The sequence below is a fragment of the Triticum aestivum genome, chromosome 2A, assembly GCF_018294505.1.
Source record: "Triticum aestivum cultivar Chinese Spring chromosome 2A, IWGSC CS RefSeq v2.1, whole genome shotgun sequence".
Lineage (NCBI taxonomy): Eukaryota > Viridiplantae > Streptophyta > Magnoliopsida > Poales > Poaceae > Triticum > Triticum aestivum.
In genome coordinates, this window is record NC_057797.1 from 743,328,402 (window position 1) to 743,352,345 (window position 23,944).

General features: G+C 43.4%; 1 protein-coding gene and 1 long non-coding RNA gene across 2 annotated transcripts; one reads left to right on the top strand and one right to left on the bottom strand.

Annotated features, from left to right (window-relative positions):
• Positions 1 to 240: 240 nt before the first annotated feature.
• On the bottom strand, positions 241 to 7,594 carry LOC123190788 (crossover junction endonuclease EME1). The gene is made up of 11 exons (XM_044603514.1): positions 6,931 to 7,594; positions 5,938 to 6,101; positions 5,778 to 5,843; positions 5,532 to 5,685; positions 5,312 to 5,415; positions 3,200 to 3,366; positions 2,701 to 2,762; positions 2,511 to 2,629; positions 1,575 to 1,664; positions 789 to 903; positions 241 to 707 (listed from the first exon to the last, which is right to left on the bottom strand). The coding sequence occupies exons 1-8, from the start codon at positions 7,520 to 7,522 to the stop codon at positions 2,598 to 2,600; spliced, it is 1,341 nt and encodes a 446-aa protein (XP_044459449.1). The 5' UTR covers positions 7,523 to 7,594; the 3' UTR covers positions 241 to 707; positions 789 to 903; positions 1,575 to 1,664; positions 2,511 to 2,597.
• A 2,478-nt stretch (positions 7,595 to 10,072) lies between these two features.
• Positions 10,073 to 11,099, top strand: LOC123186357 (uncharacterized). Its single transcript, XR_006493613.1, has 3 exons — positions 10,073 to 10,276; positions 10,359 to 10,868; positions 10,964 to 11,099. It is a non-coding gene; the product is annotated as an uncharacterized lncRNA (long non-coding RNA).
• Positions 11,100 to 23,944: the final 12,845 nt, after the last annotated feature.

Genomic DNA, 23,944 nt, shown 5'->3' on the forward strand with positions numbered 1-23,944 from the left:
CGACGGTCAAATACTATGTCCGTTTTGAGGACCAGGGTTGGAGATGACCTGAGTGTTTTAATCCCACAAACTAAACGACCACAGGAAAAATCCTTTGAACCAATATTCACAAAAAAATAATCCTTTGAACCAATGAAGCTCTCTTATCCTCAATGCTGTGCCAACAGACATACAAAGGGACTAATATCAATCCAGATGTCTCACAGAATACCGTACACACAGCTTGTCATATACTCCCTCTGTCCCAAAATTAACTTTATACTAACTTTAGTACAAAGTTGTGCTAAGCTTACGACACTTATTTTAGGGCGGAGAGAGTAGATGCTTGACCATTTGTGAAGTTCAGTACCGTACAGCTCTAGTCTCAGAGACTAGCATTAACATACGATTGTTCCGTTTTCAGAGGTTTCACGGAACATGAGCAGCTGAGCTAATGGCTTCGTTACAAAAGCACAGCATGAAACTTGGAATCTCATCTGGGCAGCGCAACACCTAATACATACACGCTAAGTTAACAAGTCCAAAAGACCAAAGGATCCTACTGCATAAACTTAGGATTTCACAGCTTCTTCTGCTTCCATTGCCCCATTTTCCGCCATGAGCATTCTGTACACTCTCCTAGAGTATACTGGTCCCACCTTTTTGCTTTCCTCGCCGAGGCTATCTTCATACTTCAGGTCTTTAAGCAAAAGCTCCTTCTCACGATTCTGATACATAAACCGAGTTATGAGCACCTGAAGGCATTACAGTCAAGCTATTGCAGAACGTGGTAAGAGGTTGGCACTCACACTTTTATTGGGATCCATATATACATTCAGAAGAGACCTCATGGTACCATACTTCTTCCAGATTGCCAGGGCAAGCCTTGGCTTGACTTTTGGGATAGCTAGTAAGGACATAAACCTGTCGCAGACGAGAGGAATTAGCACAGGATACCCTGCAAACATGTTGCTCTCATCTAAAAAGTTGAAAGTCAAAACTGGTGAGTTAAAAACTACTATGGAACTGCAGTTGGATGGATAGTTGGAGGCTAAGTCAAGTTTTGTTCATGCTTAATATGGCCACAACTAACCTTAAGCAAATTACGTCGACCACAAAACCCTTGTGCACTACCATTTATTTTACAGAAGTTCCACCATATGACTGAAGGTTTATTTATTTATTTTATACCCTAGTCCATTACCATTTGTTGTACAGAAGTATAATTCATTTGTCATATTAGTTTAGATCATCAACCAAAATTTCATTTCGCAAAAGGAAAACAAAGGTAAGGACCAAACTGCAGGTGAACTAATGCAGAAAGTGATAGTAGTGGAAATGTGCTCCTTAACATAGATCAAAAAACAGGAACAGAACAGTTTTAAACTTAATAGGGGCAGCCCGGTGCATGTAGCTCCCGCTTGCGCAGGGTCCAGGGAAGGGTCCGACCACTTTGGGTCTATAGTACGCAGCCTTTCCCTACATTTCTGTAAGAGGCTGTTTCCAGGAGTTTTAAACTTAATAGAAAAGGGAAAAAATAACACAGAACATTAAATGGAAATGCCATTTAGTATATACTTCCAAGCACAACTTACCAAGTATCCTTCTTAAGCTGATCTTTATTCACAAAATCATTTGGGACTATCACACCATTAGTTTGCACAGATAACCATGACAATTGCTTCCTGTGGAACAGTTAAAGGGAACATTAATAAAAACATGCAACTGCTACAAACAAACCTGCACCTAGTGGGGATGAAAGTTATATTTGAATTGAACTATCTGACAGTAGCTTATATTGCGTAACACATTTGTAGGCATTAGGAGGTACGTGTTACATTTTTTTTAGAGAGAGAACAGTCGACACAAACTGGCTGCTATATGGAACATCAAGGTCACAATAGAGGAGCTATAACAGAGGTCAGAGACGGAGGCACTGTGTTTTGCTATCTTTCTCGACAGAAAGTTTACAGTGTTAGAGGTGTGACTTAAGTGTCTATAGGAACCTTGACATATTTATCCCCTTATTTTGTCAAATGAAGGACCAGCGACTAGCAAAGAAGCATGTGAACTGAAATTCAAATTAGTGAGGCTGAAGTGAAAAAAAAAGGTGCCAAACCAGTTCTAATATGAGGTACATCCATCTATAATAAAAGAAAGCATGTACATGACAGCTGTAGAAATAAAATGACTGCCTTATACGCAGTTAATAATGTATAATACCAGAATCTAGTACTCCCTCCGTCTAGAATTACTTGTCACAGAAATGGATAAAAATGGATGTATCTAGAACTAAAATACATCTAGATATATCCATTTCTCCGACAAGTATTTCCGGACGGAGGGAGTACATGGCATATGTATACAGGTATACCCTTACTATGATTGAATTGATCTGATATAGAAATGTCTGAACAGGAGCAACCACAGAAAGCAATTAAAGAACAGGGAAGTAAAAAAAACAGATAAAATTGCAAGAAAGAGCAAAGACCATCTGAAGTTAAACATCCTTATCTAAAAATGCAACTTGCCTGAATTTGCATTTTGCAAGACTAGTTGTCAAGCGAACAACGTGCTCTGCTAGTTGATCCTCATCTGCGCAATCCTTGGAATGAACTCTATCGTAGTGTGTTACTAATTTGCACAAAACCTACAAAATAAATCAATTACAAATTTTAGTTAGGAAAGTTCAGGAAAAATCTAATACAGTTGAAAACTGACCTTCCACAGGTGGACGTTTCCATCTATTAGAACTGTCGGAATTCTTATACTGGCTTTGCTCTCTGAAATGCCAAAATAAAAGACAAGGCATTTTAGCAAGATTAAACTATGGGAAACTGATATATTTTCTGTACCTAAAAGCTACATTAGAGGAAATATTGAATAACATGATGCAGAACAACCATGCAAGTCAGTTCTTTCCTTCCTAGTCATTTTTATGCATCCATGATGTTAGTTATGGTTTATAGAATAAATAGCATAAAAGGACATTACAACCAAGCTATCAGTGGCACGGAAATAGCAGTGGGGAACCCCCCTAGTGTATAGCTCAGGTAAACACACACCAATGAGGAGGTAAAATTAGCATGCCGAAGTTACCAATAATGTTGTCAGCTACTTTCTGCTGTGCACTAAGAACTATCAGTCATTGGCAAAGAAAAGGACCACATAGATAAAACAAAAACAGTTGGCATGGTAATTCAGACTTAGATGAACCAACCTATCATATATGTATTTCATCAATTTATGAGTGACATAGCAAATAGTGAAAGTTGGATAGAGACTTCGAGCTTTGAGAACATGATCCAAGAACTTTCCACTGCTTATAAGATCACAGAATTCCTCAGCTTGGAGCACAAATAGGATATATGGCTCCAAAGCTGGCTCCTGCATAAAAGACATGTCACTCTTAGGATATACTCCCTCCGTTCGGAGATAAGTGACATGGTTTTAGTTTAAATTTGTACTAGAACCATGTCACTTATTTCTGAACAGAGGTAGTCTATAAACACGATGAGGTCATGGTACTGACATTTGCACAAAGATATACCCTCTCCTTCCCAAAATATAAGGTGTGGTTGACTTTTCAAGGTCTTTGATGCACGACTTTGACCATTAATATATACCAAAGTGCATTGATTGAACATGTATAGATTATATCTGTCATATTTGTCTTGCAAAATAATTCTAGTACATGTCTTTTAACTCTTTATAATAATTTTGTAGACATGTAATAAGTAAAAAATCATAGTCACAGTTGTGCTAATTTTTTTAAAATAATACAATTTTTTTTAGTAATTTGCACAAATATTACGCCCAAAAAAATATTTTCAAAAATAATACACCGTCGGCCAGCAGCTGGCCGACTGGTCCTAGTCAGCTAGCAGCAGGCCGACTGGACCTTATCGGCCAACTGCAAGCCGACAGGTGGCTTCTCGGCCACGCGGAGGCCGACTATTGGCCAGGCCACGTCGGGCGCTGGCTGTCGGCGCGGGCTGGGTCACGGGCGACCCAGTCAGCCAGCTGCTGGCCGACAGGGAGCCAACCCCGCAGCGCACGCCCCTTTCTCCTCTCCTTCTTCTTTCCCTTTCTCCCACCGCAAGCTTCTCTCTGTTCTTCCTTCCTCCTCTCTCTTATACGAACTAGCTCCAATTAATACACCAAAATGCCCCGTTTTTTCGCGGATTTGGCACCGTGAATGGGTTCTACATAGTTAGGGGAGCCAAAAGAGACCTCGATCTACTGATGGGGTAGCTTGTGGTGGTTGTGGTGAGCATTTTGTTGGAGCATTTTTTCAGCGCATTGGTGGAGGTTGTGGCGGTGGTGGAGGTGAAGGTGGTGGTGGTGAAGCTGGGGCAGTGTGGTGGAGGTGAAGCTCCGGTAGTTTGGTGGAGTTTCCGGCTCCAGTTCCGGTGATTGAAGGCCGCCGTTCGTCGTTCACACGCACGCTACAAGGGTATATTTCAACAAACATTTTTATTTTCGAAGTTGCGTGCAATTATTGTTATTTTCGAAAAAAAAATTGAGCGTAATATTTGTGCAAATTAATAAAAAAATGTATTATTTAAAAAAATTTAGCCACAGTTGTGTGATGAAGACCGGAAAAAGTCAAACGCGCCTTATATTTTGGGAAGGAGGGAGTACCATTTTAGGACATTCATGACGTGGTTACAATGATAATGAATTTTCCATTCCGTGTTGCCTTGGCTCTATGTCTTGTTGCAATTTTGCGCCACAAGACCATGTACAATGCAACGTGCTGAGAGAGGTGCTTGTAAAAATAAACCCTTTTTTGCTTAAGCACCAGTGCTTGTTTTTATAACAGAGGTGCATAAGTAAGCATTTGTGCTATACAAATAAATACTCATGCAAGTTTTGGAAAACACTCCCACAAGGATACAAATATAAAGTTGAACATGATCAATTTCATATTTTGTGCATTGAAATATTGAAGGAACTGAAGTATGAATTAGGCATGGGCAGAATTGACTGACTACTTAGCTACATGACTAGCACTATCAAAATCATAAGCATGTTTATGTCAGAGGTCTGTAAGGATACATCTAATCACCTACCAAGCATACATAAAATTTGACCCAAAAAAAAGCAAACTGTATTTTTTCCAAGAATAAGTTTTACCATTTTAGAAAGGCATGTTGTTGAGCATCAACTAAGTTATAGCGCAGAAGTAAACAATTAGGTCACTGGGCCAGCACTAATAAGAAAATCTGAGTTCTGGGCTTCTGGCGCTGGGTCACAAATCCTTACAAACTAAACTTGACCAAAGAAAGTAACGTCACAATATGACAGCTACCATATGACTGACAAGCACCTGATCATTTGGAGAAACCATCTTCCACAAAATTGATCCCCTCATTGGATTACGCTCAACTTGATAGGAAAGTTTCTTTTCTGAAAACATTGTCAGGAGAGCACCTGGTTGCAAAGGTCCAGTTATGTCAGCAGTAAAGAAAGTTAAAGACGATGCACGATAGTAGATACTAACATGGCATTTCGATATGACTAGCTTGATTTGTCATGGTTTAGTATACCTCCGATTGAGCCAGTTTCTATGACCTTTGAGTCGATCTTGGCGACAATGGATTCTAAAGCACGTTTGCCTGAAGCCCATTCTGCTTTTTCTTTGGCCGACTTCTTTTTCTCTGCTTGTTGAATTTTATTAGCTTCTTTCTGCAACCTTTTTTCCTGCAAATATATAGCACCCTCTCAGTATTCTCTATTCACTGTCAAACGCCACAACAAACATGTTCCTCTGTAAAATACTTTACAAGCCAAACCTCTCGCTGTCGTTTCTTCTCTTCAATCATTTTATCTTTCTCTTCTTTATTTAATCTCTTCTGTCCCTATATATAATACACAAAAGCCTCTTATTTAAGTTGCATCTTTTGTGAAACTGAACTAATAAGTTGCATGCTCAATCAGCCAGACATGTTTTACCTTTCTTTCTTTGATCGGTGGAGCATTCTCTTCCATGTTGTCGTCATCCTGTTCTTGCGGAGAAGAATTTCCACAGGGTAAAATCAACTTGACCAATGGCTCTGTGGTCGACCCAAAGTCATCCAACTCATCATCACTGTCCAGAGATATTGGACAAGAAGCTCCTGTAAGGCACAAATAAGAGTTACTTGGTCACTCCTACAGAACTGTACACAAATTATGATGAGTCCAGACACCAAAACATGCCTTCATCAAGTAATTCATGAGTGGGGATAGAGTGTCTCCCACATAAGAAATGAAAAAAAGAACTCTCTAAGAGCTAGGAGTTGAGATTCTTGGTTTTGGTATAAATGGGATATGGGTATCTAACAATAAATAGTACTATAAGTGGGCAGCTGGGTAAGTGGATATACAGTGTAAGTGTTATCACTTATCAATGAACCAACGTGTTATCCAGAAGCCAAATATGATAGAGATGAACTTGAGTGGTCAAAAAGCCCATTTATTCTCCATGAACTCAATACAGGATTAGTGATTTCATGTTTCCTTGGTCAGTTAAGTCATCGAAGGAAATTGCTGCTGTTTGTCCTGCATGTGAGATGTGACAGATGTTGAAACAAATGTGGACCAATAAATCAGCTCAAACTGCGCAGCACAGCGAACAACAGATATCTTGTCTATCTGGTGTAGAAACTAACGGTCACAGTACAAGCATTAACTTTCACAAAATCGCCAGCGTAGTCCAATATACACAACACTTTAAGCAGTGTATCATTAAAATTCTTAAAAAACTGCCTCGCTTGATAAGGAGGAGCTACATGACTTGCATCCTAACGCATGACTAGAACTAATTTCATATATTTTGCCACACAGCAACTTCAATAAATAAATCAGGTATTACTACTTCATACTAGTGCTCAGCAAGACGGTCACCACTCAGTTCTCAGATCTAGAAAAGGAAAAGGGCTAAAAGCTTAAGTCGAGAAACTTCACCAGACGATTCATGCGCGCGGCCAGTCGAAGAGGAGCCTGGGACGCTGGAGGACCCAGTCGAGCGCGGGGTGGCGTACGCTGGCGGTGTCGCCGCAACAGCAATGTCCGGGATCTCCGGAGCGAACGGCGAGGGAGGCGTGTCGTCGAGGAGGAGGATGGGCGTCGGGGATGGGCGCCGCCTTGGCGGGGGAGGGGTGTCGTCGTCGAGGACGATCGGGGTCGCGGACGCGGGCGCGCGCCGCTTCGGGACGGGCGGGGACCGGGTGAAGGCATCGAGGAAGTCGAGAGAGTCGAGGGCCGCCGCGGGCGAGGGAGTGGCGCGCCTCTTCGGGGCGGGCGGGGAGGGGGAGAAGGCCCCGAGCCAGTCCGGAGAGTCGAGGGCCGCCGCGGTCGAGGGAGTGGCGCGCCGCTTCGGGGCCGGCGGGGAGGGGGAGAAGGCCCCGAGGAAGTCCGGAGAGTCGTCGGCTGCCGCGGGCGGGGGAGTGGCGCGGGAGCGCCTGCCTGAGAGGAGCGCGGGAGGGGAGGCGGCCACGCCGACACCGTCGTCGTCGTCGTCGTCGATGATCTCGACGACCGGGGCCTGGGGCGCCATCGTCGCTGCCGAGGTTCCGCGCTCGCAGTTGGATTTGGGGATTCTGGGGCGGTTTCTGCCGAGATGGCGGGCTTTTCGATTTTTGGGGGTTTCGCGGTTCGGTGGATTGGCTTCTCTGAGACGGCGGCGGGCACTTTGGAAAGAAAAAATAATAATCTACTACCCCTATAAAAGCATTAAAGAACGAAGAAACAAATCATTATATCCATCAAAACCTTCAATCTGATGGTCTACATCCCTCCAGCATACTAAACGTGTTTTATACTTTAATTACCCACTATGCCATTACGATAATTACTTACCCACCATTGTCATTGGGTTAACACCCTGTCCAAAAAAAAAACCTCACCACCACGTCGCTGCCCCGACGGCGTGTGCAGTTTTCGCCCCACCTCTTCCCCAGATCCTCCCCGCCAGCCATCGCCCTCGACCTAGGCCTCCGTCTGCACGCAGCCGCCGGACCGCCCCGTCCACGCGCCATCGCCCGGACCGCCCCGTCCACGCGCCTCCGTCTACACGCCGCCGCCGGACCGCCTCGTCCACGCGCCACCGCCCGGACCGTCCCGTTCACGCGCCGCCGCCCAGGCCGCCCCATTCACGCGCCCGCCGCCCGGGCCGACCCATCCACAACACCGTTGACACCGTTCTCTCCTCGCACGGCCGCCTACAAAGGTCCATCTTCAATTCCTTCACCGGGTCTGCATGGCTACTCCAGGATGCGTTGTTTGTCCTTCTCTTCATGTCTCCTTTTAATGTGGATGCCCATGTCGTCGGGATCGATAAGTCTGGCCGTGAGCCGGCCAGCCTGCCGTACGTACGAATCATGTCCATACTCCCCCCATACCTGCTTCACGATCAACGAGGTGTTTTCTGCTCTTTTTTCAGAATCCTTGTTGTTATGAAGCTGGCCATTGCTAAAATTCGTTCTATCCATGTGCTGAAAGGAGCTGAGCTTAATTTACATATGTATCTAAAGGAGCACTAGCTAGAACTATGTATCTGACATGCATACACACAATGGTTGATTTCATACCTGCTTACATTCTGCACCTTTTCACTAACAATAAATTAGCTATGATATTCTATTCATTTTTGTTATCAGGAACTACAGCTACGACATAGTATACAACAACTTGACCGGGCCGCCGCGTCCACGCGCCGCCAGGACACAGCCCACGCCGGACCTCCATGCTGTAGGTGCTTTACCCTCACATTCTTCCTGCTTGCTGTCGCAATTTTTGGTTTAATTATACCATGTTCAATACCTTCTAATTTTTGTTGGTGTTTCTGCTGCTCTCAGTTCTAGGCATTGTTTGAGCCTGGTCAGATTAATCACATACGTACATGAGCTAAGTTAAATATGGAGAATCGATCTGTTCTTCACCAGATGCAAATTCGTCGATGCTTGAGTTGGATCATGAATTTGCTTCAGTTGCATATTTTTGTAGTAGTATACTTCTTTCTGACAATCAAGTACTCCCTCCGTCTGAAAATACTTGTCATCGAGATGGATAAAAAGAGATGTATCTAAAACTAAAATACGTCTTGATACATCCCTTTTTATCCATTTTGATGACAAGTATTTACAGACGGAGGGAGTATATACTAATCGTATTGCCAGTATCATAGGTATATACTCCATATGGTACTATATACTCTAAGATTTGTTGTATACACCCTCATTTGTAAAATAATGTATGTATATACTTCTTGATAATTAGCATAGTGGGTTAAATAATTTTTGGTCTTCTAACTCTCTAGGATAATTAACATCTCTGTGGTAAGGCCTTTTCATTTTAAAATAACCTATTCATTTGATCAATACAACAGCTCTCTTTTTAAATAGTAGTAGTTTCTCTGAAGTTCTACTTATTTAATTCATTATTTTGGTATCCAGATCCAATAGCCTTACTGTTAATTAAAGCTTTGTTTATATCTTCTTCTAATAAATCAATTTACAGTGCAAATATATGTATTGCTCGACTTTCAGTCCTGCACTTTATCTATGTTGCTTGCTCCGAACTCTGTAGTCGCACATTGCACATGCTGTTCCAGCGTCTGGTTATTGCATTTGCTTCTTCACCTCTTTCTGTACTTTGTTGATTCTTCTTAATATTTGTGTTTTTCCTATAAGATGACGTAGAGTAATTCAGACAAAGTTCCACAAATGACTACGCATCGTTCGCCATTTACAGACATAACGAACTCGTCTACCATTGAGAATGAAAGTGTCACTACTAATAGTCAACAAGCAAAAAAGAATACATGGTATGCCCGACTGTCTGATGAGAAGAGAGCAGCATTCCTCGAAAAATGTCGTATGTCCCGGCAAGAAAAGAAGGCTCAGACTCTGAATATTGTTAGTGGTCAACTAGCACCTGAGGCACATGCTTCGTTAGGATCCAAGGAATGTACCCCTTTGAGCAACATAACCAACACACACACACAAATGGTATGTTCATACTCTGCATATCATAATTATTGAATGACCATTTACTCATTTTGCTTGTACGTCTGACTCCTGCGTTATGTCAAATGCAAGATGTACATGGGACTCCACGACTACTGTTTGACATTCCGAAGATGCTAATGTTGGGCGAAAAATGAGTGCCCATAATTGGTATGCTTGACTAACAGACGAACAAAGAGCAGAACACTTACATAAGCTGCGGTTGGCTCGCCTGCAAAAAAAAGCTGTAGCTGACAGTGTTACTGTCGAATTACCTCACAGCTCGTACTCGCGATCTTCACCTGGTAATACCACCTTCAAATACCATTGTATTAATGACACATCTTCATCAGGGTTTATGAGTTTGTCTGCTCTTCTTCAAAACAGGTTCAGCCATTACGGTACAAATCTCCGAGGGTACTTGTCTTCCCGTGGCACGGCACAAAGCGACAACTACAACCGGCGCTGCGAGTGTCAAACAGCGCCAACCATCTGCCGGGGAAGCGTCACCTGGTCAGAGCGCCAACATTTGTTTTCAGTTCATACTTGCAATGTCACATAAATTGTGGACTGAAGCTGGAATGCTTATCATCCCACAAGTTTCTACATCAACTGTAGATATCACACATTATGGATTGACACATTCCAGTATCACCCGTCTGGGACACACGCTGGTTGGAGAGCCAAAGACAAAGGAGGACGATTTTAATGATTGGTTGCACAGGAATCCAACTTACGTACGGGGAGCGAGGTCGTCTGAACACAATAGTAACATCTTACGGACTGGATCAAGGTCGGCTGTACACAATAGTAACGTCTTACAGGCAGGAGGAGAGCACGGACAACATGACTTTGTGCCCACGAGTTTTATCTTCAGTCCGTCCATTGAACCACAAGGTATGCTGAAACTTACCAGCAATTATTCATTCTGTTATATTACAGCACAATGTCCTTTCGACATGACATGGAGACTTCTACCTTACGTTATATAGATTCAGCTGCCCGCTACGAGAAGGAGCGCATTCGTAAGAGAACGAATTACTCAGAAATGAGCACGGACCAAAGAGATGCCTTATTATATCGGGTTCGCGAGTACAAGAAAAGAAAGTGGACGACTTGTGCCTCATCCGACCAGTACGACCATGCTGGTAAGACATCTGGATCTGTATGCCAGTCACCATGCACACCTGCCATACAAAACAACCATCTATGTATTTAACCGTCTGATTGAATTGCATAGTATGGTTTGATGGGGATCTTAAACGCATAAGCCGCTTGATATTCACACTGAGAATGCTATTATACATTTGACAACTTTGTCTACTCTCTTTGGTTGGTTTTCCTATGTCTTCCAGGAGTCAGCAACATTGACGAGGACTCTGATGTAGCCGGAATTTTCGAGCCAATGAGATCGGATGCTCAAATTGAAGGTGTGTTGTCTTCCCTCCCATAATGGTACCCACATTTATTATATTTAGCTGATTCAATCATTGTGTTCCCATAGAAAACATGGGCACCTCCCAGGAGGGAGAGACTGTGTATGATGATGAGGAGGAGAGTAGCACAAGGTTACTTATACCATGAGATTATAATTCATTACTGTTGTGAGTCACTATTCTTTGCGACCCCGGATTTAATTCTTGCTCGTGACTTTCCAGGTAATGACTTCGAATCGTACAGAGTGACAACTGATGGTTTGTATGCTTTTGAGACTCATGATCCTTACGACTACGTCTACCACAATATACCCACCAAGCATCATGTTTTGAAGCGAGTAAAAGTTGTATCCATTGTGGAGCAATTAGGTTCCAGTACGAAGGTCCAGCCTTCTGTTGCAGAAAAGGTAAGGTCAAGGTATTTATCCTAGAGGTTCCTCAAGAGCTGCAACGATTATTTTCAAGTCAGGTAGATGAGGATGCAAAGTACTTTAGGCAGCACATTCGATATTTCAACTCCCACTTCTCCTTCACAAGCCTTGGAGTTACCCCGGACAAACGGGTCAACACCGCAGCAAGAACCGGTGTATACACCTTCCGTGCTCATGGTCGGTTGTACCACCGTCTAGACCATCTTGTACCAGGTGATCACAGACCCAGGCATTTGCAGCTGTACATTTATGATACAGATGAAGCCTTAGAACATAGGGTGAAGCGCTCTCCAGATCTAGATATCAACCTCATACAAAAGATTCTGCGTATATTGGAGAACAACCCATATGTCGAGACTTTTAAGAGCCTTGGTTCAGTTTCAGACCTAGCGGAATATAAAATTACACTAAACACAAATATAAAATTGGACCAACGGAGGTACAATGCCCCTACAGCTTCACAGGTGGCTGCAATGTGGGTTGAAGGTACTGACCCTCAACACACTTTTGAGAGAAGTGTTATTGTGCATGCAAAAGGGGACCGTCCTTTGTACATCAGAGCCTACTATGGATGCTATGATCCTTTAGCGTACCCATTATTTAACCCATCTGGGGAGACAGGATGGAACCGTTGCCTGCCATATGAGGGACCAACACCGGCTCAGGCAGGCAATGACGATGACGACGACAACCAAGACGATGAACGAGAAGCAGGTAATGGTATCGTAACAATTGGTGACCCATCCATGAATTCCTCTAATCTTTAGTAGTAGCATTATTCATAATTCTTTGCCGCAACCATCTTGTAGATGACAACGAAGAACAAGATGATGATGAAGCCACTGAGTCTAAAAAATATGTTAGTGCGAGGGAGTATTACTGTTTCAAGTTGTAGATCAGGGAAGGAATTTTTAACATCCTATTGTTTGGGGGCGTCTTCTCCAACAGTGGCTTGTTGACATGTACATCAAAATGGATACTATGAGGCTTGATTTGTATTCGAAGCCTCATAATCAAAAACTCATACGTGCTGAGCTATACTAGGTAACAAAAATCTTCCCAGTCTCATCAACATACTATGACAACTTGACACACACCGGTATGTTAGTGAATAACTATAATTAAACGTGAACCAAATATGAGCCTAATGTATAGTCTTGTTGGTTATCGGCATGCTTGTATTCTAAAAGCAAGAACCAATTATGAGCCTTATTCATTTGTTTCATAGGGTGTTGTTGACACCATTGCTTCTGGAGAGACGCGTGCTGCTCAGATTGGAAAAAGAATCGTGCTCCCTCCGACTTTTCCGGGAGGTGATCGAGACATGCAGCGAAGATTCCTTGATGCGATAGCCGTTGTTCAGAGATACGGGAAGCCTGATTACTTAATCACTATGACTTGCAACCCTTACTAGGAGGAGATAATTTCCAGACTTGCACCCGGACAAACACCACAAGACCGTTCTGACCTGGTGGCCAGAGTATGCAGGGCCAAGATGCGGAGTCTGAAAGATCTTATGATAAAAAAGGAAGTACTTTGGTCCGGTTGCGGCGTATGCTGTTACCGAGTTCCAAAAAAGGGGTCTGCCGCATGAGCACTTCCTGCTGATCATGGCCTCAGATAGTAAGCTGACAAATCCAGACGCCTATGATAGGGTAATCTCGGCAGAGATCCCTAGCCGTGACAAGTACCCTGTGTTGCATGGACTGGTTATCAAGCATATATTCCACGGCCCATGTGGTACTCTCCAGAAGAATTGTCCTTGCATGATAGATGGAAATTGTCGTTTTCGTTACCCTCGACAGTTTTGCCCTGCAACACAACAAGGAAAGGACTCATACCCTGTATATAGGAGACGAGATGATGGCCGCCGAGTTAAAGTTAGGAATGCAGTGTTGGACAACAGATGGGTTGTCCCGTACAACCCCGGACTGCTTATGAGATATAATTGCCACATTAATGTTGAAGCTTGCTCAAGCATAAAATCAGTCAAATATTTGTACAAGTACATATACAAGGGGCATGATCGTGCTTCCTTCTCAGTTGACCCAACGACAAATGATGGTGTTGTGATAAATGAGATTCGGTAATACAGGGATGCAAGGTTTGTAACACCCCCAGAGTCTATGTACAGGGTATGTGCTTTCTGTATGTTTGGTGTCTCTCCTGCTGTGTTGCAACTATAGCTGCATTTGCCCAACATGCATACTGTTGCATTCAACGGTACTGATAACCTAGAGGATGTTATGAACCGACCGTCCTCTTCCCAAACCATGCTCACAGAATACTTTAGGATGAATGAGGTGGACCCTTATGCACGAAACTTCTTGTATAAAGAGTTCCCAGAATTCTTTCGATGGATTAAGGGTAAGAAAAAGTGGCAGAAAAGAAGCCAAAGGGGGCGCGGGCAAGTTGGAAGGATTGTTTATGCACATGCTGCTGATGGTGAAAGGTACTTTCTGAGAGTGCTTCTGAATCATAGAAGTGGTGCCACTTCATATGAGGATTTGAGAACTGTAAATGGAAGGCTCTGCTCGACTTTCAGGGAAGCGTGTGAGCTCATGGGCCTAATAGAGACTGACGAATCTCTTGACGACTGCTTGACCGAGTCTGCTACTTTCCAGATGCCATGTGCTCTAAGAAGGCTTTTTGCAACTATTCTTGTATTCTGTGAGGCGACCAACACCCGTGCATTGTGGGAGAAGCACCTGGGGTCAATGTCTGAGGATTACCGTCGTACCCAGTCCAACCAGGCTGCGCTGGAACAGATGGTCCTTAGAGACATCTGGGATTTGGTGCATTCGATGGGCACATATATTAAAAGCTATGGCCTCCCGGAGCTGGTTGAGACCGGTGATGGTTCTGGTGACCTCCTAAGGGAGGTTCGAGAGGAGTTGTTGGTCGGTGTGGATCAAGAGCATTTAGATCTGTATACATCCCTGAACATTGAGCAGAGGGCTGGGTTTGAGGAAATCTTGGATCACGTGGTGAACAATAGGAAACAGGTTTTCTTTGTTGATGGTCCTGGTGGCACGGATAAGACTTATCTCTACAAGGCGCTTCTTGCTAAAGTGCGTTCATTGGGTAAAATAGCTATTGCAACCACGACATCCGGAATAGCCGCATCAATCATGCCCGGTGGACGTACCGCCCACTCCAGGTTCAAAATTCTGGTTAAGCTCATGGATAATAGCATCTGCAGCTTCACCAAGCAGAGTGGTACTGCGGAGTTGCTTCAGAGAGCATCTCTCGTAATTTGGGATGAGGTTGCCATGACGAAGCGTCAAGCAGTTGAGGCACTTGATAGGTCACTACAGGATATCATGGGATGTGTTATGCCATTTGGGGGGAAGGTTGTGGTGTTTGGAGGGGATTTTAGGCAGGTCCTTCCCGTGGTCCCGCGTGGGACAAGAGCACAAATCACTGACGCCACGATGCAAAGATCATATCTATGGGAGAGAATTAGACAAATACGCCTCACGCGTAATATGAGAGCACAGACTGACCCGTGGTTCTCCAAATACCTCTTGAGAATTGGCAATGGAACGGAGGAGACGATCGGTGATGATTATGTACGTCTGCCTGATGACATTGTGATAGGTTACACACCTGGTGACGCACCAGTCATGAAGCTTATTGAACACGTGTTCCCATCTCTTCATGAGAACGCATCACCCGGTGCCTACATGAGCACACATGCTATTCTTTCTACCAAGAATGAGCACGTGGACAACCTAAATGCAAAGATGATTGACAGATTTCCTGGCCAAGAAAAGGTATACTATAGCTTTGATTCTATCGATGATGATACACGCAATAACTACCCAATTGACTATCTGAACAACCTCACTCCAAATGGCTTGCCTCCCCATATTTTGAAAGTTAAAGTTAATTGTCCTGTCATTCTGCTCTGAAATCTCGATCCTAATAATGGACTTTGCAATGGAACGAGATTGATGATTAGAGCTTTCCAAAATGACGCAATCGACACGGAGATTGTTGGTGGACAACATGCTGGAAAGAGAGTGTTCATCCCTAGGATCCCGATGGCACCCTCGGAGGATATTTCACTTCTTTCAAGTTGAAGAGGAAGCAATTCCCTATTCATCTGAGTTTTGCAATGACCATAAACAAAGCCCAGGGGCAAACCATCCCAACTGTTGGCATTTACCTTCCGGAGCCTGTATTCTCTCACGGTCAGCTTTATGTTGCACTGTCAAGGGGTGTTTCAAGGCAGACAACTCGGGTTCTGGCAAAGCCAAACAAAGAAATAGATCAAACTGGTAAAAGCACCAAAAACATTGTGTATAGAGATGTCTTGGAGGGATGAAGCAGGTTTGTCATCCATAAATATTGCTGTGGATTTCTACTATTGGGCGTGTATTTATAATGTTTCTTAGAACTAACATCATATGTTTCTAAATGCAGATTTTCGTCAGTACACATCCCGTTGGCAGGATACAGAAGCCATCTTCTGTAAGTTGCATTGCGAAACATTTTATCGTTCAAAGTTAGCTCTTAACTATTTGTTGGTGTACCTAGCAGTCTCATTTATTCATGGTTGAAAACCTTTGTTGTGATCACACATGCTCCATCCTACATGATTATCATTCCTGAATTAATCATTAACTATCCTGTTATGACGAACGCTTGTCTCAGTAACACTTATTATTTGCTCTAGCAGCATTGCCAGGTTGTTTTTTTATATGCAAATTTGTACTTTCGCTCTTGTCGGTCCAACGTTTTTTAAATCTACCTCTACATACATATTTAAAAGGTTCATCTTATCTTATGTCCAGTTTGCACTATACAGAGCAGTTGCACACATGACTCCTTGGGGAAGTTTAGAATTTTTGAATTCATATTGCTGGAGTGTAGATGGAAGTTTCAGTGTGATATGGTGCTTCTAATTACTGTATTGGACTGACAAGACCTGACGGTCTGTGTTGCGACTAATGAAGATGTACATCATGTGGTGGGGAGATGCACAAGAGTTCAAGCATTGTGTATGACTATTATAATTTCTCGGCACTACAAGATCTACAGCATTTTACCTATTCTAGTCCTCATTGGCTTCTTTGTGATGACATTATTTTTTAGAAAGCCCATGCTTCTATTGAATCCTCTGTTCAGTTCTTTTTTTATAGGAGAAGGTTAATTTTTCAGATTTGTCCCTGCTTGCGTGCAGGGGACTTTGTTTTCTTATTTAAGAATTATGGTTAATATTTAATTTCATTGGCAGAGAAACTTTGTTATATAAATGTACATGTATCGATGTAGTAAGTATTGGAATATTGCTCTTTTCCTCTGTTAGAAGTGAATAACCCCAAAGAAAGAAGATTACCCCAGCACGACATTTGTATCTACATATTTTACATATATATTGTTCGAGCATGATTTTGAGGCTCTGGCTAGCATCCTGATTGCCAATTTTGGTACATTATTGCCAATTTCTCCAAACCGGACCTGATATCAGCCAAGTGATGGAGAAATGTGCTCCAGATGTCATCCTGGTGGAGAAAACAGTTTCGCGGGGCATACAGGAGCTTCTACTGAAACAAGGTGTCACTCTAGTGCTTCATATGAAGCTCGACCGGCTGCAGAGAATTGCACGCTGCTCTGGATCTCCTATAGTCTTCTATCTCTAAATAAAAAAAAGGTTATATATGCAAAGGCAGGCTTGTTTGTCTTTTCTTGATTTGTAATATTTTCTGGTGCAACCAAACTATCTTTATATGCATATTATTCTCACATATATACTTGTATATTAGTCAGAGACGTGCATTTGCACGTGCACGCTTACTAGTAATAAACAAGGATCTCTGAGACAGAGCAAATCACTGTTGCTCGCGGCACTATACCTAGCCATCTACCGGGCCAGACTGGGCTTCGGGCCGGGCCTACCGAAGCCCGTGACAGAAAACCTAGGCCCGAGCCCGGACTGGCCCGGTCGCCGGGACTGATTTTTGGACCCAATTCCGGCCCGAAAGTGTTAAAGCCCGTCGGGCCACAGGTCGGGCCCCTTCAGTAAATCACAAAAATAGTGGGCCCGGACTCGAGCCCGGCCCGGGTGCAGCATCGGGCCGAGCTGGTTCGGGCTTTTTCATGTTGGACCAGGTCGGGTCGACCGGGTTGGGCTGCCCATGGCCAGGTCTATTGGTGACCGATGTATGAACCTATCCCGATGTCATGGCCGAAATTGACTTTTGGTTCAGCAGGTCCCATCTCTTCCGTTTCAACATTGTCAGTGGATCGTATAAAATCTATAGTTGATCTCGCTAATGTAATTAACATGCAACTATGCCATCTCAAGTGTAACTATGCATCAGAAAAGGCTCATCTTAAAATGCAATCATGCATGCAAAAAAAACTTAAGGCCTCCTTTTTTGCGGGTGAAAAGAGTGTACATTAATTAAGTAATGTGTCTACACTCAGTTTCACAAATCATACATAAATCCTCTGGCCCAGAACTAAACCAAATGGTTGTACGCTGAGAACATCGTCCCATATGCGCCATATAGTGAGTAGCAGCATTGCATGGCCTGCCTACATGCACGATTTTGTGACATCGAATGCCATGCAGCAGGCTCTTCACCTCCTCTACCATATTAGCCACAGCCGATCGATTCATGCATATGTCATTCAGCATGTCCACTGCTTCTTTACAGTCAAGTTCAATGATCAGGTTGTTATCAGTGTGAGCGAGTGCCAGACCGATTCCTTCGAGGCAAGCAGCTAGCTCCGCCTCAAGCGGCGAGTAGCATGAGCGGAGATAACGACAGGACGAGAAAATCACAGCTCCCTTGTCGTCCCGCAACACCATTCCAGCTCCTCCCGTACTCTCTCCATGCACATAGGAGCCATCCACATTGAGTTTTGCGCATCCAACAGGAGGCTTCATCCACCTATGCACCTCTGTTTCAGCATGTGGCGACCTGGTCTGAATGTTGGTTGGTTGGCCTGCACACTGTAACACCATCTTACCATTCGTAATATCCCCCTAGGGATACTGTTTTATGCACAGAAGGGACTCGATGTATCCATTGAGAAAGCGTCTCGACGTCTCAACGAGTGGCGCTGGCTTGTGATGTGTGACCTCATTCCGGCAGTGCCAAGCACGTCAGAAAGTCATCAAAATGATCATGCGCTGGGTCTCATTGCAGCCGGCTAGGAGGTGTAGTAGCCAGTCCTTCCCGGTGTACTGAATATCAGCTCGAGCTGGTAAAGGCCAAGACTCCCTCATGGCGTCCCATAACGCACCCGCCATCGGACATCTGCATACGGCATGGAAAGTATCCTCCCGTTCAACGCCACAAACAGCACACGTGTCAGTTTTTTCGATGGTTCTACTTTTTTTATTTTCCATAGTCGCAAGGGTATTCGTAGCCAATCTCCAACCAAAAATCCGTAGTGGAGGAACAGAAATTTTCATATAGTAGCACACTTAGAACCTTTGGTTCAGAGGAGTATACCAAGAGAAAAATGGAATAAACTTTCCTTTGGTCCCTGTTATAGAAAAAAAACTCATAAATTTACAATCCGCTTGGACCTCTCTTTTAAATTCATATGCGAGAAGAACACATGCTAATTATCTTTCCATGTGGTTCTTGATGTTTATTTGACTCTAATTATTAGGATTCTTGTGTTTTCCCTATTCCTATGAACCAAACATCCAAATCCGTAAAATCCATACGTTTTTTCAGTCCCGTGTTTTACACATGCATTTCTATCTAATTCATATGTGTACTTTCATTTCCAAAGAAGGCATAAATGTTTTTCATTACATTATTTATTTACATTTAATAAATATTTATTTGCATTCACGTGTATTTATAGTTTTTGTTCTTTTGTTATTAATTTAAAATATTCATGTACATATAACCAAATCTCGTTGAAATAGATGACAAGCAATTTCCATGGCAACACATAGGATATCGTCTAGTCTACTTTAGGTACCAGAGTATTACATAATGCATGTCTTGATTCATGCAATGGATATGTATTTCGAAAAGAAGGTTCCTAGCATGAACGCCAATTATAGTGAAAAGGGGGGACACATGATAGTCAAACTTAAACACTCATAGAAGAGTTTGAAAATGCAAGAAAGTCATTTCGATAGATTTCTCCACTTATCTTATAGAAGCAAACAATGTAACGCGAACATTTAGTGGCAAACCTACATCTACAGCGGTGGTTCATGAGGCATATGCGGTGCAAATAATGTATGACTATGTGAACATATATAATGTGAAATGTAAACGATGTACCATGTTGTCTGTCATGGTGTGGGGTGGGGCCAATGCCCCCCCCCCCTTCCCCTCACACATATATGGCTAGTTCGTCTTCCTAATTCCTAATATTTGAGGGCGGGATACAAGAAATATCACTACTTTAAGGTCTGAATCAACTCCCGCATCAGCCACACTGTCCCGCCTAGCTTTGTAGCGGACACCCGGATCCAGCACCGCTTGCAACCTTATGTGTTTCCGACAAAGGCGGCTTTCCAGACTTGAACCTTTCATTTAGCTGCACTAGAGTTGATCTTCACACAAGCACAGTGGAAGTGACCTTGAACTTTGCTCCTTGGTATGAAAACTTCATCCAGTAGGTGCAAAAAAACACTCGCCTACAATCATTTGAACTCTTCCCGTTTGGTGTGTTTTGGTCGTACACCTGTATCTTGGATCTCATGAGCGCCCTAGAAAGCGACCGACAAGACTTCCATGAATTGTGACCAAACAATCACACTCACATAGCTGGACTCAAAGGGAAAAAAAGAGAGGAAATTGCACAAATACACAACATTTGGCACTGAGGTAACAAAAAACTACAACTCTAGGGGATTTTAGCAAAAAAACAAAACTCTCGGATTAATCAATAACAAAAAAAAACAAATTACTCCGAATAATCACTTCATGCTCAATGTAAAGCATGGGCCCCATGTGTTAAGTGACTAGTGGGACGGCTCAGCACTCTAAAAAATTGCAATATTCAAAGTAAATAAAGTAAATATTTTTAAAATGATAATAAATAAAAAATAAAAAATGTAGTAATTCAGTCCATCTTAGTTGATCAACCCGTGAAATATTTACCCTATTTTACCTAGTCATTTTAAAGTTTGGACAATTTTTGTATGAGAACTGTCCAAACTTTAAAATGGCTAAGCAAAATAGGCTAAAAATATTCGACATTGATCAGTGAAGATGGATTATTCAATTGAATTGTTTCAAAAAATTATTTTTATTTATTTTACCTTTCTTAGAAAATTTGATTTTTTATATTTGAACATTATAAAAGAAAATCAAAGCGCGCTGAGCTCGGTTTGGTTTGGCTCGACTCAAGCCAAGTCGTCCTTCTAGTCAGTTAATACATGGGACCCACATGTCATATTTCTCATTAAGTGACTAACCGAAGCAATTTATGTTTTTTGTTATTGATTAGTCCTAGAGTTGTGTTTTTTTCTCTTAAAATCCCCTATAGTTGTGATTTTATTTGTTACCTCAACCCCAAATGTTGTGTATTTGTGCAATTTCCACGCGAAAAAAATATGCAGAATCACGAAGAAGCAATTAGCGACATGTACACTTTTTACACACTAATTGTTGGTCAAAATTTCGATCGAAACCCAAATGAAAAATAGTCGACTGTTGATTAGACACACCCATCTGCCTGTCTGTCATGAAGTTGCCCCGGAAGTTGTCACAACTCGCAACCAATGCCACTGGTAAGTGGAAGAAACGGTTAATTTTTTCCTTGGGCATTGACTTTGGTTCATGTACAACTATCCCCTCATAAAACAGATGCACACAAAGCGACTGAGTGGCTAGATCTTCACTCCTCCATCAGGGAGACTTGAGTTCCAATCCTAGCTTCTCCCATTTTCTGTCATTTCTCTTCGAATTTCTTTTGGTGTAGGATAGAGTTGCCTCGCCCAAGCGTCGTTTAGCAGATGGGCTGCACAATGTTGCAATTTTATCCTAGCTACTTCTCAAAATATTCATATCTTTTGAACCCTAACTCTGAATTAAACATGTTGTATATGGAAAACGCCCAGAAAAATGTGTAGTTTCCAAATATGCTATTATTCTGCAAGTTAATTATTTCTAAATTATGTTTAGGATGCATCCTTAATTAATACTTTTATATGATGCATTTTAAAAACGTCTATTATATATGTTTCTACCCATTTAAATTGACTAGATATGATAGTTTCATGCTCTCACAAAAGCTTTTATTGGCGCCATAGAGGATGTACTCCCTCCGTTTAGAATTATAAGGCATTTAAACTTTTTCTGAATCAAATGTATATAGACACGGTTTACTGTGTTTGTTCACTCATTTCAGTAGGTATGTAGTCCATATTGAAATATCCAAAACATCTTATAATTTGAATCGGAGGGAGTATATGCTAAAGGTTGCAACAGGTACATAATCATCCTCTCTAATTCTTTATTTTGCCCAGTGCACAATAACCAACACATATACGATGACGTACACTAAACTACTAATACGAGCTTTATGTAAACCGATGGTTTAATACTGATTTCCATATTATTTGAAATTGTGCCCATAACATTTTGTTTTAAAGATATCAATGTTGATATGCAACCTTAAACACTTGTTATGCATGTTCTTACGGTTTGATTGTATTTGATGCAAATGTCTAGTATGCTTATGCACATGCTGTCATTGTCTCATTGAGAACTAAAATGTACTTTGCTACTTTTAGCCTAACGCACTATTTTTTGGGCATCACTGAGGAGGAAATCCAGCAAATGCGTCTATTGATACGGGAACCTAGGTTGATATTTCTGTTATCTAATAAATTGGACACACCTTCAGTACACTGAAAAAATCGTCTCGCCTTTATGTTTTCTCGCAACACCACTTATCATGTTGTTTCTCGTACGACATCTCGAAATATTTTGAGATTTGATGATGCCGTCAAGTGTGTGTAATCGCACCGGCACGTTTGCTAGTGTATTGTAACTCTTGCATTTTAGGAATCATGTGAATCACCCCCTTTGGCTACCTCTTTTGTGCAACTACTTGAAAGAAAGTTGTGATGTGCCTCTTCTCCCACCCTCACACACACCATCTTCCCTTCCCTCGCGTCCTTTTTTATAAACTCCCACTGCCTTCCATACGTCTCTGCCATCCGGCCCTGTCCACTCCACCAAACCACCAGATCACCCGAGCCCATGGCCGGCCCCTCACCGTCGCCCTCCGGCAGCAGCCGCCGCCTGTCGGAGCTCCTGGACGAGCAGCAAGAGCCCTTCTCCCTTCACCTCTACCTCCTCGAGAAGGGCTGCTCCCCCACCACCCTGGACGCGGCCGGAGGCTGCGGCGTTGCGTTACCTTGCTGGCCAAGGAGCAGGGGCACCTCCCCGGCGCCGAGGCGGGTGACGGCCAGCAAGAAAACGCCCGCGAGCGGCCTCCTCTCCAAGCTCCTCCACGGCACGGCGGCGCCTGCATCCACGAAAAGAAAGAAGAAACTGCGGTCGGCCGCCATTGGCCCGTGCTCCGTCGAAGGCGAGAAGGCGGCGAGCAAAAGAAAGAACGCCGTCGAGGCACACACGGCTGAAGCAGCGGACGACGAGGGAGAAAGCTACGAGGACGACGACTCGTCGAAGCAGCTGAGCCCTGTGTCCGTCTTGGAGCGCCGGGCATTCGAGAAGCCGCCGCGGGCGTACGCCGTCGCCGAGAGTAAGCAAGCACGCAGCCCCCATATCCCTTCCTCCGCGCCATTGGTCGTCGATCATGCACTATCGCACTGAGCTCACGCAGCGATACTTGTGACCATCGCAGAGGCCATTGTCGTCTTCAGGGAGCTCCTGGACGCGGCACGCAGGCCCGCGTTGCTCCAGCGGAAAGTTGCCACAGAAAGCAGCAAGTCCGACGATGTCCCCACGGAGACTTCAACAACGACGACGCCGGCGCCGCCCCCCGCACCGGCGCCCACGAGGACCGACCGTGCCACCAGCATTGCACATTTGGACGAGATGTTTGAGGCCAATGGGCACGACCTCGTACCGTTGGACATGCCCGGCGAGAGGGGGGATGCCCTGCTGGGGCGGTGGGACGTCGGTGCCGAGCTAGCGGTTGC